General features: G+C 51.7%; 1 protein-coding gene across 2 annotated transcripts in view; it reads left to right on the top strand.

Annotated features, from left to right (window-relative positions):
- LOC146830124 (uncharacterized) overlaps window positions 1–17195 on the top strand; it is a 163799-nt gene that overhangs the window by 97055 nt on the left and 49549 nt on the right. For both annotated transcript variants that reach the window (XM_085604352.1, XM_085604354.1), the window contains exons 6-7: window positions 1840–2040; window positions 8798–8842. In XM_085604352.1, the coding sequence (XP_085460478.1) occupies window positions 1840–2040; window positions 8798–8842 (246 nt within the window). The remainder of the gene's footprint in view (window positions 1–1839; window positions 2041–8797; window positions 8843–17195) is intronic.

The raw sequence follows: 17195 nt of genomic DNA on the forward strand, positions 1-17195 counted from the left end.
AGCTTTGTAGGCATGTGTGAAGGTGATTCTTTTGTTTACTGGGAGCCAGTGGAGTTCTCAAAGGTGTTCGGTGATGTGGCTGAGGTGGGCGATGTTGAGGACCTGTCTGGCTGTGGCGTTGAATGTTCTGTAGTTTCCTGACGGGTTTCTGGGTGACGCTGGTGTAGAGTGCATTGCCATAGTAGAGTCTGCTGGTGATGAGTGCATGGGTGACCGTCTTTCTGGATTCTATGGGGATCCATCTGAATGTCTTTCGAAGCAGGCAGAGCACATGGAAGCTTGATGAGGATACGGCATTGATTTGGCAGTTCATTGTGAGCGAGGAGTCCAGTATGATGCTGACGTTATATTTGTGATCCGTGGAGGTGAGGGGGTTCCCAATGCATCAGCCCACCAGGAGTCATCCCAACTGAGGAGGTGGGTCCCTGGATGAGTACTTTGGTCTTGTCCGAGTTGAGTTTGAGGCAACTATCTTTCATCCAGGTGGCAACAGCCTTCATCCCACTGTGGATGTTGATTCTGGCGGCTGTGGGTTCATTGGTGAGGGAGAGAATCAGCTGGGTGTCGCCAGCGTAGGAGACAATATCAAGTTCATAGTTCCTGACGATGGTAGCGAGGGGGGCCATGTAGACATTGAAGAGGGTGGGGCTCAGAGAGGAGCCCTGGGGCACTCAGCAGCTGATCTCTGTAGGTTCTGAGAGGAACAGAGGTAGTCTAACTTGCTGTGTTCGGCCGGTAAGGAAGGAGTGGATCCAGTCCAGGGTCTTGTTACGGATGCCGGCTTCGTGGAGTCTCATGATTAGGGTGCGGTGGGAGACGGTATCGAAAGGCGGCCAAGAGGTCCAGCAGGATGAGGGCTGCTGTTTTGCCTTGGTCGCGGCGGGAGCGGATGTCATAGGTGGCGGCGAGGAGTGTGGTCTTGGTTCTGTGGTGGCTTTGGAAGCCGGCCTGGGAGATGTCCAGGACGTGGTTCACTTCGATGAACTCGGAGAGTTTGGTGTTGATGGCCTTCTTGATGACCTTTGCTGGGAACGAGAGCAGGGAGATGGGTCTGAAGTTCTTGAGATTTGTCGTGTCAGCCTATGGCTTCTTTAGCTGGGGGTTTATCTCGGCATATTTCCACAGTTGTCGGGGAAGGTGGCGGTGTCGATGGAGCAGTTGTTGGTACAATGAAGCTCAGGGCAATGGAGGTGGCTGCTCTATGGATGATGTGTTATGGGCAATGGTCCGAGGGGGCTCTGGAGTGGATGCTCTTTATAGTTTTGAGTGTGTTGTCTGTGGTGAGCGGAGTCCAGTTGAACCTGATCTGTTGGGGTGCAGAATGGCTGCATGCAGTGGTGGCAGGCATGGTGGGAGGGTCTTGGGTGTCGAAGCTGTTGTATATCTGCCCAATCTGTGACCTTCTCTCATACCTACTCTTCTCATACCTGTAACCTTCTCTCATACCTACTCTTCTCATACCTGTAACCTTCTCTCATCCCTTTTCCCCTGAAGTCTCTACTCCTTTCCCTATACCTTTACTTATAAATTGTCACATCTCTTACCCATGCCATCTTCTCATACCTGTAACCTTCTCTCATACCTACTCTTTTCATACCTGTAACCTTCTCTCATACCTACTCTTTTCATACCTGTAAACTTCTCTCATACCTACTCTTCTCATATCTGTAACCTTCTCTCTTACCTACTCTTTTCATACCAGTTTTCCTCCTTCCTTCGAGTCCTAAAGTGCTGACATATCTTCCATTGTGTACAGCCGGTTTCATCATTGTGTCTTGCTGTGTACAGTTCATGGGTAGGTCACTGTTGATGTGCTCATCTGGCCCTTTCTCCTCCCAGAGATGTTGCCCATCAGCTTTGCAGGGGCTGATCGGTCCCTCACAGAGAAGATGAGTCCAGGAGGCAGCTCCCATGGTGACTCGTCCAATAGCGACTCGTCCAACAGTGACTCATCCAACAGTGAAGCCCAAAACAGTGACTCCTTCAACGTGGACCCAACCAACGCTGACCTTCTGCCACTGAACGAGGAGACTCCTAGTGGTAAGAGGACCATGACCTCCATGCTGTAGAGGGCAGGGTGGACTGGACTGAGGATCACGGACACCCCTGGCTGTAGACCAGAGGGGCCTCTATGGCTTGGTGAGATCCTAGGCTCATGTTTACCTTTCCATTTTTGCTGCTGAGACTCTTAAACCTTGAAAGATGTTGTTCTATCACTATATCGTGCTTCGATTGTCGACCTAAAAAAACACATCTACTACAGCGACTACCACTATATTGTCAAGGTAAGTTAAGAACAGTAAATATAAACATACCTTTGCAATCTGATGGTAGGAGATATAGTGGATGCATTACCTCTACTTCCCTCGTCCCCGACCCAGTCATCACTAATGATGTATATTCCACTGCCAGGAAACTAAACAAGAAATGCTTTTAGGCTCCACCCAACTTCTTGCCAGGGGCTGTTTTGTTTCCTGTTGGTGGACATGACGGGGAACGCTGGGGTAGGTGCTGGGCACATAGCTGCTACTTACTTCTCCTGTTGTTTCCTCCTTTGCTGGGCTCTGGGGGGGCTCTGGACTTTTGTGGGAGCTGCTGGAGTCAGGACGGCTGGCTTCCTGGATTCCATTCGGTTCTCCGTTTCCCGTGCTGCTGGGCTGCACTGGTCTCCTGGAGTCCGTGGTGAGTCTTCTGCTCCTGTTTTTCTTCACATTGTTCTGGCTCTTCTCGGCCTGTTTGCTGCATCTCCTGAAGGTATATGGGCAGTGTGGTGGCCCTCCCCCCGTGACCTCTATGGTGCTGGGCGCCAAAGTTGGGCTCCGTGTGGAGCGTGTGTGGGTCTTCCTTCACCCGCGTTTTGGTGTGTGTCGGAGGTTTGGACCACGTCTCCTTGCTGTGGCTCCATCCTTGATTGAGCACCAGGGTTGGGCTCTGGGTGCCCCGCTCTTCAGGGGAATAGGCTGTTGTGCACGCTTCCCGCTCCGGCGAGGAGATTCACATCAGGTGCATGAAAAGAGCCTTCCTCAGTTTGTGAGCACCCGGGTTGGGCTCCGGGTGCTCCGCTACATCTCACATACCCGGATTCATGTCAGGTGTATTAAAGGGCCTGCCTCAGTTAGTGAGCACCCGGGTTGGGCTCCGGGTGCTTCGCTACTTGCTCACATACCTGTATTCCCGTCCGGTGCATATCAAGGCCTGCCTCGGTCAGTGGGCAGACGGGTTGGGCTCCAGGTGCTCCACTCTCTATTCACATTGGGAATCTCGTCCCAGTTTGCTGCTTTTGGCCTCTGGCTGACCCCGCACCCTTGCCTCCTTTCTTCATTGATTTCGGCTGTTCTGCCTGCCGGTTGCCTTACAAGGGGCGGCTTCCGTTTTTTTTGGCTTCGAAAAGAGGGGGGGAGGGTCACAGTTCTTCTGTTGGTCCTACGCCTGTGCTTTCTGTGTGGTTTGGTTCCTCTTTTCGTGTTGTTATGGGCAAACATCTGAGAAAACGCCTCCATGTGTCTCCTGTCTCCTCTTCCTCTTTCCAGGCGTACAGTGGGGATTCTGCCCCTCCTGTGAAGCAGTCCCGTTTGGATGACAGCTGTTTAAAGCACCTGATTTTGGAGACTTTGTCCAATTTGAAGTCCTCCAAAAAGTCCGTTGGTGGTCGTTCTGGTGGGGGTCCTGTCCTCTATTTGAACATTTCTAGTTCAGACTCTTCTGATGGTTCCTCCTTGAGAGTGGTGGACCTGAAGGGCAAATATATTGCCAAGGAATTATTGCCGGACATCCTCTCACATGTAAGGGGGAACATGGGTTTTCCTGTTGAGGTTGTGGCCAGCACTTCGTAGGATGCTGTCTTGCGGCAATTTCGGAAACCTGCTACTTCGTCTCTACCTATCCATCCCTTTGTGATGGACGTCCTGTTGTATGAGTGGAAGGAGCCGGATCATATCATGATGCCTCTCTTTATGTACAAGCTCTATCCTTTGCAAGACACGGAGGATACGTTTCCTGAATCTGTGCATGTGGATTCTATTGTGGTCAGTTTTGTGGGTCGTCCTTCTCTGGCTGATGATAATATCCTTTGTGATGGGGTGGATAAGAAAATTGACTCTGCACTGAAGAAGTCAAATGCTGGGTCCCACCTTGCTATCCGTTCCAGTGTCTATTGGGCATATGTCGCTCAGTCCTTGTTGGCCCGACTTTAAGACCTTGTTTTCCACCATGTAGGAGGGTGGCAGTTGTCCGGACCTGATAATTCCCATGGGGCGTCAGGCGGAATTCCTCTCGGATATTGCCTTTGATTCTGTGCGTGCTTCTGCCTTGTCCTGTGGTTCATCTGTTGCTGCTCATCAGAATTTGTTGCTGAAGGGCTGGGACACCGATGCCGCGCAGAGGTCCATGGCTTTGCGGTTGCTGTTTACTGTGCCTCATCTGTTTGGGGACACCCTTGAGGAGAAGCTTCACAAGGTGTTCAAGGAACGTAAGCACTCCTTGTCTTTCAGACATCAGCCTCATCGTAAGGACTCTTCTCTAATGCCAAGTCTTTCCGCCAGCCTTCGCGGTTTCAGAAGTCTTCCTTTCGAGGCCAGAAAGGGGATGGTAAAGGTTTCCACCGCTGTTTCCAGAAGAAGGCCCCTTAGGATATTGTACAGGGTCCTCAGCATTCCTGACTATGCCGCTCCACAGGATCCTCCTGCTGGTGGTCCCCCTGTGGTTGGTGGGAGACTGGTGTTGTTCCTGCCTTCTTGGGCTCTGACAACTTCCAACTGGTGGGTTCTGGATGTCCTTTAGCAGGGGTATCGGAGTGAGTTTCTTTCCCTCCGGCGTGTTGCGGACCCTGACTCCCTTGGGCCTGGCTCGTCATCGGTCTCTGTTGGATTGCATTCACTCCCTGTTCCTGAAGAAGGCGATGGTTCCAGTTCCCCGGGCTGAATGGGGTCTGGGGACCTATTCAATCATCTTTCTTGTTCTGAAAATCTCAGGGAGGTTTCGGTTTGTGATCAACCTCTGGCCCTTGAACAGGTTTGTCCAGAAGTTCAAAATGGAGACCCTTCAGAGTATGATCCCTTTGATTCCGGAGGGTTGGGTAATGTTTACGCTGGATCTCCAAGACGCTTATCTTCATGTACCAGTGGCTCTGGAGGATCCGCAGTTTCTGCGGTTTTTCCTGGCCAGTCATCATTGGCAGTTCTGTGTCCTTTCATTTGGTCTCCGGTCTAATCCTAGGTTGTTCACCAAGGTGGTGGCTCCCCCGGGGGCACATCTTCACCTCCTGGTAGTATCTGTGTTTCCTTTCTGGACGATTGGCTTCTCCAGGCCCCTTCGCCCATGGTGATGTTTCAGCACCTGTCTTTGACCATTCATACGCTTGAGTACCATGGATTTCTCCTGAACTTTCCGAAGTGCCATCTTCTTCCTGCCACCCGGAGGTCCTTCACGGGGGCAGAGTTCGATTCTGTTCTGGGCAAGGTGTTCCTTCCTGTTTCCCAGATTCTGCGCCTTCAGTACCTGTTGAAGGTGTTGTTGTCTCAGGCTTCGGCTCCCCTGCTTCAGTGGCTCGAGGTGCAGGGTCATATGGCCACTACTGTTTTCACGGTTCCGTGGGCCAGGTTCCATCTTCGGCCTTTGCTGTGGCATCTTCATCATTGGGTGCCCTTCCCGGCTCAGCACTTTGCAGTGTCGGTGCCGTTGTCTCTAGAGATTGTATCTGCTCTCCAGTGGGGATGTGGATGTGCCCGCCGCTTCCGGTGGTGTTGAGGATGGAAGCCAGTGCATCCGGTTGGGGGGGTACTCTGGGTGGTGGTCTGTCCAGGCTCGTTGGCTGCGGACCGAGTCCCGTGGGTCCTCCAACTGGAAGGAACTCTCTGCTGTGGAACGTGCTCTTCGTTTCTTCCAGGATCGTCTACTGGGGTGAAATGTTCTGGTGCAAACCGACAACATGGTAACTGTGGCTTACATCAATCACCAGGGCAGTACTCGCAGTCCTTCCTTGAATCTGGTGGCCTGTGCAATTGCAGGTTGGGCAGAGCGTCATTTTCTGGCCATCTCTGCTCAACATATCAGAGGTGTGGACAATGTGGTGGCAGATGCCTTGAGTCGCAGGTTTCCGTCTTCTCTGACCCTGTGTCTCTCCCCCAGGATTTTCCAGTTACTCTGTTGAAGGTTGGGGACTCCCAAGCTGGACTTGTTTGCCTCCAGGACTGATACACTGCTTCCCCTCTTTTGTTCCTGGACACCGGGGTTAGGGGCTTGAGGGGTGAATGCCTTGTCTCTCCCGTGGCCCCCTTGGTTGATGTACGCCTTCCCTCCTTTTCCTCTGATTCCGGCCTTCTTGCTGAAGGTGTAGCGAGCCGGGGCATAAGTCGTGGCTGTCTTACCTCACTGGCCTCAGAGGTCCTGGTTCCCGTTGTTGCTGGGTCTGGCGGTGGGTCATACTTGGATTCTGCCTCACTGCCCGTCTCATCTGAGGTCGCCCTCTCCCTCCCTCCTGGTCCCTCTCTCCCTGGCGATCTGGAGGTTGAACGGCTGTCTCTTGGGATCCGGGGTTTGCCTAACCACCTCATCACGGTGATGCAGACTTCCCATAGGAAGTCCACTTTGTCCACCTATTGTAAGCATTGGGCTTCTGTCTTCTCCTGGTGTTCTGGGCTTGGTCTGTCTCTTGCCCTATCGCTTGTATCTTTCAGTTTTATTCTGGGTGGGTTTCAGAAGAACTATGCCTTGTCTACTCTAAAAGGCCCATGGGCTGCTGTTCAGGCTCTCCGGGATCCGATTTCGCTCTCGTCTTCGGATGGGTTGTTGGTTTCTCAGCTGTTCCGGAGTTTCTCTCGCTTCTCTCCTTCTGCTCATTCTCCAGTTCCTCCTTGGGATATTTCTGTGGTCCTGTGTGCTCTGCAGTACCCTCCCTTTGAGCCTTTGCAGTCGGTTGACCTTAAATTCCTCTCTTTTAAGGTGGTCTTTCTGGTTGCTGTTACTTCTGCTCGGCAGTTGGGTGAGCTCACTGCCTTGCGTTGTTCTCCTCCCTTTTTGCGTTTCTTGGATGATGCAGTGGTCTTCTCTTTGGATCCTGGGTTTGTTCTGAAGATTTGTTCTCGGTTTCATTCCTCTCAGGAGTTGATCCTTCCTTCTTTCTGTCCTCCTTCCTCTCCTGTTGAGCTGTTGCTGCACACTCTTGATGTGAAGCGTGCATTATCTATCTATGTTGACCACTCTGCAGTGTTTCGCTCTTCCGACTCTCTCTGTGTGGCCTTTGGTCTGGCTGGTCAGGGGAAGGCTGCTTCCCGTCTTATGCTGGGTCGCTGGATCTAAGCTGTTATTTCTCTGGCTTATCAGGGCTCTGGTTTGCCTTGGGTTCAGGCCCATTCCACTAGGGGTGTTTCTGCTTCCTGGGCTGCTTTTCATGGGGTTTCTCTTTATGAGATCTGTCGGGCTGGGACTTGGGCTTCTGATTCTACTTTTGCGAAGCATTATCGTCTGAATTGTGCTCTGTCTGACCGGACCAATTTTGGTTGTGGTGTGTTGCGTGCTGTGGATTGTGTTCCCCCTACCTGATTCTGTGTATTTATGAAATCTACTTTCACTTGCTGCACTCCACTTTTGTGTTCGGTCTGTGTTCTGTGTGTGGTGTGACAAACACCTTCCTGCGTGGTTGCTTTGGTATGTCTCATTAGTTATGACTGGGTCGAGGACGAGGGACATACAGGTAACGGTCTGATTACTTACCGGTAATCCTCATTACTCTTAGTCCTACTCCTCCTAAACCCAGTCGTACTTCCCACTCCCCCTCTCTGTTCAGGCCTTTGTTGCTTTGTGTGTCAGGAAGGGCTTTATGTTGGTTGTGTAATTATAAGCCCTGGCAGGAGGGTGGATGGAGCCTAAAAGTGTTTCCTGCTTTGTTTCCTGTCAGTGGAATATTCCTCATTAGTGATGACGGGGTCGAGGACGAGTAGGACTAGGAGTAATGGGGATTACCGGTAAGTAATCAGAGCACTATGTTTCCTGACTGATATTTCGACCATGATATAGTGGCCTTCATGATTGCTGGCTGCAGAAGTTCATAATGCTTCCCAAGGAGGCACTCGTAGAGCAGCATAACTTATGCATCTCTGTTGCGTCTTGTGTGGGTGTGTGAAGTGGTGAGGATGATGCCTCTGGTGCTGATGTCACTAGATTGCCTTGTTGTTTGGTGTGGTGTCCTTCCATAAGGTGTGTTGTGTGTTCTGTTGTAGGCTGGATTGTCTGAATAGGTGATGATGTAAATTGAGTGTATGCGTCAGGATTTAACACATTATTGTTTCCTGCATTTCTATGAGGTCTAACATGTTGGGGCATGGAGTGTTTGAAGAGGTGATGCTGCCTGTGATGCTGCAGGAGATGATGTCTGGTTGTTAGCCGTGTAACTATGATGATGCACTGCTTGCAGAGGTGATGATGCTGCAGCAGTTGATATCTTGTTGTGTTTATCTAAGGTGTGTGGTCTCTTGTGTTGTTAAGCACACGGTCTGCAGAGGTGAGGATGCCGGTGGTGCTGATGGTGCAGGTGCTGATGCTTTTTGTTTGCTGTGCTTCCAGGAGGCACTGATAGGCTGTGCCATCGCAGCAGGCGCAGGACTGGCAGACTTCATGGACTTGTTTTTCATCACTCTGAATGTTTTCTCATTGACGTATCCTGATCAAGAGGCTGGCAACCTCTTATAGACCTGTTTAGTGCTGCTTTCTCAGAATGTCCAGACCTCTGAAGGGCTTTGATGAGCCGTATGTTGAATTCAGCAAGCACAGCCAGAATGATCTCTTTCTGTCTGTCTTCCAGGTCCTGCTGGAGACGTGCCCGAGGAGTCTGTTGAGTCTCAGGAAAGTAAGTGCACCCTGGGCCCTCGTGACTGATACTACTAGAAAAACCTGTGTCTTGTGTTATTCACCCTGATTTATACTGTATCCTATTGTTCTATACCTTGAGCTCTGAACTCTACATACAGCGTTCCTTATTTTATATCTGTATCCTATTGTATCAATGATTTGGAGCTTTTCAACACGCAGGATAGAGTTAGTTCAAATTAATCATTGCACAGATAACAATGAAAGGAGTTGTGATCAAAGCAGCTGATAAACATAGAAACAGGACCACTTATGAAAGCGAAAGTGAACTACATAACAGTGGACTAGAAACAGGTCTAGGGAGTTAACTCATAATGGAAAGCAAAAAAGGACCACATAGCAGTGACAGATCGAGGGAGAGTTCAGAGCGGCCATCTTGAACAGATGCATTCTAAATGAGCTGACACTCATATCTCCTCATTTATCAATCGCAAAGGTATATCCAGTCAATAGGGGATATCAAATAAATAGGTTAGGACAACGCTAAACTGACTTGAAAGTAAAGATTAACAAAAGCGTGCGAGTGAATGTAGGAAACAAAGAAGGTAAGACAACGTTAAACTGACTTGAAAGTAAAGATTAACAAAAGCGTATGAGTGAATGTAGGAAACAAAGAAGGAAAAAAGGAGAGAAAAGGAAATATATATGTATTTATATAAGGTAGGAAATGTAGAAGTTAAGAAGGAGAGAGAAAATAACATTATGAATAAAAACCTAAAACCCTCAGGCCATCATGCCTTCACCATTATCTATCCGCCCAACCTCTCCAAAAAGGCTGCAAAGAAGTTCAAGCACAGGCTTTTGATAACCCACCCTGAGACTCTTATTTCAGACCCTTACTTCTGCATTAGTAAAGGCATTTTATGCAACGACCTTATCTTCCACACAAAAAACGTGCCCAGTGGAGAAATATCTTTTACTCCTTGCTCCGAATCTCCAATGTTGAAAAAAACCCCGCATGCACTCAAATTATCGGTAAAAGCCTCAGACTTATGCCCTGCGAATGCGACCATCTCCATCTACAACAACGGTAATATCCTTATACAAGCCTCCGATGCTAATCTTGATGCAATAGACAGGCTCTTCCCTACTCTCAAGCAAGCAGTGAACAGCAAGTATATTACACTCCCCGCAACCACTCATCCTGAGTATCTATATGCCACCCCAACTCCACTGCACAATCTCAAAACAAATTAATCTGAACCGATATCGCCCCACACCCCCATTGAGCCCTACCTCCCAGCCGCATCGGTCTCAACCACACATGGGTCCCATGGCCCAGGAGGGACAGGGTTACACTTAGCTACTGACAACCTCAGGGCAGACACCTCCAATGAGCCCTACCACCCAGCCTCATCGGTCTCAACCACAATTGGGTCCTCGGGCCCAGGAGGGACAGGGTTATACTTAGCTACCGATCACCTCAATGCGGATACCCCCAATGATCCCTACACCCCAGTCACATCGGTTGCTGGATCCCCTGGCCCAGGTGGGACAGGACTACTCCTAGATACCGATCTCTTCATGGAAGATTCACCTCCGATACCCCTGGCATCCTTGAGGGAAGCCACCAACCAGGAACCAACCATCCCACACACTAACTTGGACCCCGCAACAAACCTCCTTGTTCAACTAACCACTTCAATCACCAATGAGGATATCGGCAGGCAACCTGAGAGCGTGATCTTGCAAACAGACACTACCTGCGGATCGCCCCCCATTACAGAACACACACCCACACATACTACTAACTTTCCCAACTCTGTTTGGATCGCACGATTCAATGAGTTAGCCACAGGCCTATCCCATCTCAAGGCCGAGATGCAAAACCTATCAACTATCACCAAAGAACTCTTGAACACACACAGAGCCACCAACGCCAATGTGAATCAAATTAGTCTCCAAACTAGTAAATACATCTTAAGAATTCACAACATGAGGACACTAGTCAGAGTAAGTTGCCTTCCCCATCTTGGCCTAGGAGAGCAATTCATGATCTATCCGAGAGCGACATAGACGACCTCCTGAAATCCTATGCAGAGGCAACTGATAACAGTAACTTGAAAGGTGGCACTATCCAATCCATTCAAACCAACCCCTTCAGAGAACCGACACACAACAACAGATCCATAAATAGAGAAAACCTCACAAATGACTACCCTTACCCATTCGAATAGCAAGATGAAGTGTGCACTCGTTAATTGCAGATCCGCTAGCAAACATGCTTCTGACATTTTCAAACTGATCCTAGATAATGATTTAGACATCATCGTCCTTACTGAAACATGGGTAAATAGTTCCTCCTCTCCCATCCTTGATCTACTGGTTCCTCCCAGTCATGACTTAATCCGCATGGACAGAAACGGGCAACCCGGCGGTGGGTTAGCCTGCATTTATCGAAACACAATCTCAGTCAAGCAAGCAGACTCCATCGCTCTATCCTCCTGGGAATATCTTTGCATCAATATCTCTGATGATAAGCGCCTTGCCAGCAAGCTTCACATATTCTACCACCCCCCGGGTGATAACCTGGCTTTCATCGAAGAGTGAATGGAAGTCATTTCATCCCACAACAACTCACAAGTGCCACCGATTTTCCTGGGCGACTTTAATCACCACTGGAACAACTTAAACGATAATGGTGTAAGCTGTCTTAAAGCGTTTCTGGCAGAACAGGATTTATCCCAATTCTGTGATAGTCCAACTCACAACAAGGGAGAGACACTAGACCTCATCATAGCAAAAACAAACACTGTATCATTAGATTCCATCAGTCCATGTGATTGGACTGACCATCATAACATTATCTTCTACATTAATATCATGGTAATTCCAAAAAGGGGACAACCCTCAAAAACAAAGCAATGGAAAAGGAACCTACAAACTATTAACCCCATCACCCTGGTAAACCGATGCAACTCTGCCCTGACCCCCACGACAGATATATGTCCATGACCTCACAGTCTTTTACAACTTCACTATGCTTGAAATCCTTGACTCTACAGCGCCCCTCCATGAAAAAAACATCTCCTCCAAAATATCCAATCCATGGTTCAATGAGACCCTGAACTCGGAGCGACGCAAGCTAAGAGCTGCTGAGCAACTATGGAAATCAGCACCCACCAATGACAACCTATACCACCTGAGAGTGTTAAGGAACTCATACAATAGGAAGATTCTAAAAGCTAAGGCTGACTTTTTCAAAACCCAGCTGAACCAGGCCATAAACCGTCCCAAGAAACTATTCGAAATCGTCAAGCAACAAGCGCGCAACACAACTATCTCTAGGGAACTAAACGACCCGGCTACACCTAATTGTGATGAGTTTGCCAATTTCTTCAGAGAAAAGACAAAGACCATCGAACTGGACATCCAATCTAAGATGACCCTTCCACAACCTGTGGCCCTGGATACTAAATGTTACTCTCAGCTCAAGGTCCATTTTAGTACTCCATGGGAAATCACAAAAAACAATGCTTCCTGGGACACCTTCTCGCCAATCTCTGAACAAATAATCTATAACACTCTGGCTTGCTTAGGGGGGCGTGGCTTGCAGCCAAACGCAATGGCCGCAACCTAGCTGAGCTCTGGCCAGCGCGACCACATCCCACAATAATACGTATACTAATCCTGCCGGAATACTACCCATCAGGACTGCTATGGGCATCTGACTGCAACGGCAGCGCCCAGATTGAGTTTGGGGCGAAGCTGCGACGTCATCATCGTTTCGAGGGCCAGTGACGCCGTGCGGCCTGCGGCTGTGGGCGGAGCCGGGGACTGTCGTGAGCGGAGGACCCGCGGCCCGCTTGGGCTGGAGCCGCATCAGAGAGATGAAGGGAGACGCTGCGGAGCCACGGAGCTGAGGAGGCGGCTCCGAGGTGACAGATCCTGCACTGAGGATGGGACCGCGAGAAACGTTGTGCGGTCCCCCGGCGGCGAGGCGGCCTGGGATGCTGGTAACGCCCCGGTCACGCTCGGCGCTTAGGGCCCAGAAATCGGCGGCGCCCCCTGCGCGGGGGGGCTCGCGGGGTCTCGGCGGCCCGACTTGGGATCCTCAGAAAGGATACCAGGTCAGGAGGCCGGGGAGCTGGAAACGGCAGCAGTCTGGGGGGGACTGGCCTCCCACTAACTCAGCTGGTGCAAAAGCCGATCCTGACGGCTGGTGAGAGAGTGAGGGATACGAGGAGACCCGGCTGAGGACCCGGGGTACAGTGGTACGGACCACAGTGCTCCCTCTAAAATTAAAGATCCCCTGCCCCGCCTGACTGCACTGAAGGGGCATACATTGTGAACATAAACAAGATAGGGAGTGGAAAGGTACCACTCATCCGAGTGGTGGAGGTGGATACTTCCTCCCGGTCAAATGTTCATAAACATATGGATCCACCCGTAGGTTGAGTATATTATGAAAATTCCTCAAGAAGACGAAATGTATCCCACGGCCGTGGAGAATACAAATCAGTTGTTTAAATACCCCTCACACACCAAAAGGGCCCTTGGTGTCATGCTTCATCATAGGGGTCTTCCCGCCCCTCTACGGGACGGGGCGTGCTGCGACCTACGTCTACGCGGGAGCACTGTTATAAGTGAAACCACTATGTGTGATGCAAGGGTGTGAGAGGAAGGGTCAGGAGTGAGTGGAAACATCACCAAACCGATGTTTGCACACAAGAGGGGCAAGAATAGGTGGGGTCCAATTCCTCGGACGTATCGTTCCTCAGGGCAGACTTTCAAAAAATGACCTCCAGAATGACGAAGGTCGAGACCAAGACAGCGTCCCTCACCGGGGATACGGCCACCCTCCAGCGACAGGTCCGTCACCTGGAAGAACAGAATCGCGTGATGGCAGCCAAACTGGACGACCAAGAAGGCAGGTCAAGACGCAACAACGTCCGTATCACAGGGGTTCCCGAGTCACAGGGGATACCGGCCATGGACCTCTATGTGGAAGACCTCATCAAGAATCACCCCCAGCCAAGGGGTCTCTCCGGCTTCTTCTCTGTGGAACGAGCACACAGAATACCGGGGGGGTAAACCGAGGCCCGGGGCCTCCCCCCCGACCGATCCTGGCCAGGATCTTCAACTTTAGGGACCGCGACGCCATTCTCCAAACAGCTAGAGTGGCCCCGCCTCTGCACATAGAGAACTCTGTCATTTCCTTTTTTCCGGATTACACGGCGGCAGTCACCAAGCAAAGAAGGAGTTTCCTGGAGGTCAAAAAGGAACTTCAGCGCAGAGAATTGGCGTACTCCATGCTTTACCCTGCAAAACTCCGAGTGGTGGCGGACGGTAAGACTCTCTTCTTCGATAGGCCAGAGGACGCCCACGACTGGCTGGAGGGCTGGCGACAAGTCAACAGGCCCACAAACGGTAAGGGCCATCAACAACGTCCGACAACGGACGCAACTATACATGGGGAGAGACGTATGGACAAGGATCTCGAATCCCGTCATACGGACACAGTGGGCTGACCCTCACTGGATGCTATCCTCTAACCCAGTAAAAAGCACGGACGTCAAGATGGCGCCTCGACCTGCCTCATATTGACAGACCAGACCCGACGCGGACCACCATGTGGTGCTCCAGCAGTGAACTAATATTGATACAAGACAATCTACTGAACTTTAGTTTGAAATGCTTCATCTAACACAATAACAAAACCTTTCCAAAGTCCTGAAGGGAAGGGATGTCTGGCGTGCCCTAGATCCTCTTTCCCCCTACACGCAAGTACTGTTCATGGGATTAAAGCTTTCTGCACAGTTGGGGTGGCGGGTAGTTGGAAATCCGTCCAGCAGGGAGGCAGGGTGGGGGGAGGTAAGGGGGGAATTTGCGTTTGATATGGTTGCAAATTGTGTTTCTCTTTTTTGTTCTGTTCTGTTATTACGGGCTGGTATCCGGTACATTGGGGTGGCACGCAGGGAACACATCACTTCACACGCACAGGTCCAATGTCGCGGAACGGCCTTAGAGTCCTGGGCACCGAGCTGCCCGGCCCAATGCAATCAAGTCTAGACAGCAATGGTAAACCCGGCCCACCTCTTACCCTCATATCCTGGAATGTCAATGGCCTAGGCGATAAAATTAAGCGAGGGCTTGTGCTGCATCACCTTAAAAGACACGCCCTATCTATAGTCCTCCTGCAGGAAACCCACTTAGTTGGAAACTCTACCAGGGTGCTGGACCGTTGGGGCTTCAAAATGGTCGTACACTCTGAGTTCACCACGGGATCCAGAGGAGTGGGAATACTAATACGCAAAAGCTGCCCACTGATAATACAAGACACTCAGAGGGACGATCAGGGACGCTTTGCTGCAATGTCCTGTCAGTGGGAGGGACGAACCTACAATTTAGTCACAGTATACATACCACCCGCACTTCATGTCATGGCCCTCGCCGCTCTGGGTGAGTTCCTGCTTACCCTGCCTCCCGGGGAACTCGTTATAGGGGGGGACTTCAACACAGTCCTTGACGCCTTTCAAGATAGGTTACCAGCGCGAGAGCAGGGGAAGCCCCCTACACAGTTACGGGACATTGTGGAGGCGATGGGCCTGATAGACGTCTGGCACACACTCCACCCAGAGGGGCGGCAATACACGTACCATTCAGGGGTCCATAACAGTCTGATCAGGATAGACTACATCCTCTCATCCCCGACAAACCTAGCAGCTGTTCTGGAGATCAAGCATCTTCCCAGAGGGATATCAGATGACTCCCCGTTGTTAGTGACATATGCATCACAGCACATGGGACCCTCTGGGCCGGTCACCCCACGCACCGCGCACACTCTCTGCGAGTGAGCCCAGGCTGCCCCCGATCCCGCCGAGTGCCGCCGCTGCCCGCAGCTGTGCTCCTGTTTTAATTTATATCACTTTGTCTCTGCGCTGTTCCCCGTTGTAATTTCTATCATTTTGTCACTGCGTTGTTCCCTGTTCTAAGTATCATTGTATTGTATTTTTCTCTGCTGTCCGCTTGTTGTGCCCCTGCCCCCTGATTTTCGTTTTTGTTCCCCCTCTGGTGTGCCCAGCCCCGGTCGCGTTTCCCGCCCGCTCCCCGCCGCTGCCCCCCTGCGGCCCCGCCCCCTTCCCTCTCACTCCCTTCCCATTCGCTGCCCCGCTTCGGCCTCCCAGCTGCTCCTCCCTCGCTCCGCCCCCCCACTCTCCTCATATGGCAGAGTGGCAAACGCGCAGCGTTGACGCGCAGCGGGCGCGCCAAAGGTAAGCCCGTCTGCGCCCGTCCGTGCCTGTACCACGCCCAGCGCCCGTACCCCTGGCCCCCGAAGACACCAGCCCACCCGCCGGACTTACGACGCCACCGAACTCAACGCACTCAACGCCAGCCGGATCCCTGGATGCTACCGAGCCACCCCGAGACGCACCCACGGACCCTTCAGCTGCCACTCCTGCAAGTTCACCTGCATCCGGACCTGCACTACACCAGCACCCACCAAACCGAGCACCAGCAGCAACCACCTGAAGTGCATCCTGCTCAACACCCGCTCCGTCCACAGACACGCCGTAGAGCTCTGGAACCTGCTCGACACAACATCACCAGACGTCGCCTTCCTCACGGAAACATGGATGAACGCCTCCTCAGCACCCGACATCGACATCGCCATCCCGGACGGATACAAGATCACCCGGAGGGACCGCGGCAATCAGACCGGAGGAGGCATCGCCATCATCCACAGGAACACCATCCGCATCACGACCAACACCGACGACACCCTCACAACCGCCGAACACCTGCACTTCCAGATCCACACCGACCCCAAGACCACCCTCAGAGGCACCCTCATCTACAGACCCCCGGGACCACGCACACAATTCAGCAAAGACATCGTCGACTTCATCAGCCCGCACTCCCTCCCCTCCGCTGACTACATCCTCCTCGGGGACCTCAACTTTCACCTGGAGAACAACAACGACCGCAACACCACCACCCTGCTGGACAACCTCGCCAACCTCGGTCTCAAGCAGCTGGTGACCTCCCCCACCCACTACGCCGGACACACACTCGACCCCATCTTCTCATCCAGCAAGCACATCGCCTTCAGCCACGCCACCGGACTCCACTGGACGGACCACAGCTGCGTCCACTGCAGCTTCAGAAAGAACACGATCCACCACCACCAGCAACAGGTCGCACGCAGAAGCTGGAACAAGATCACAGCCGACCAGCTCGCCGCATCCCTGAGCCAAGACCCCCCCCGCCAGCTCAGCGAACCCCAGCCAGGCCGCCAACAACCTCACAAAGTGGATCAGCAACTGCGCAGACGACCTCGCCCCACTGAGGACCCCGCCCAGCAGACCCGGCAGTAAGAAAGCACCTTGGTT

This window comes from Triturus cristatus, chromosome 5_1 (assembly GCF_964204655.1).
Source record: "Triturus cristatus chromosome 5_1, aTriCri1.1, whole genome shotgun sequence".
Lineage (NCBI taxonomy): Eukaryota > Metazoa > Chordata > Amphibia > Caudata > Salamandridae > Triturus > Triturus cristatus.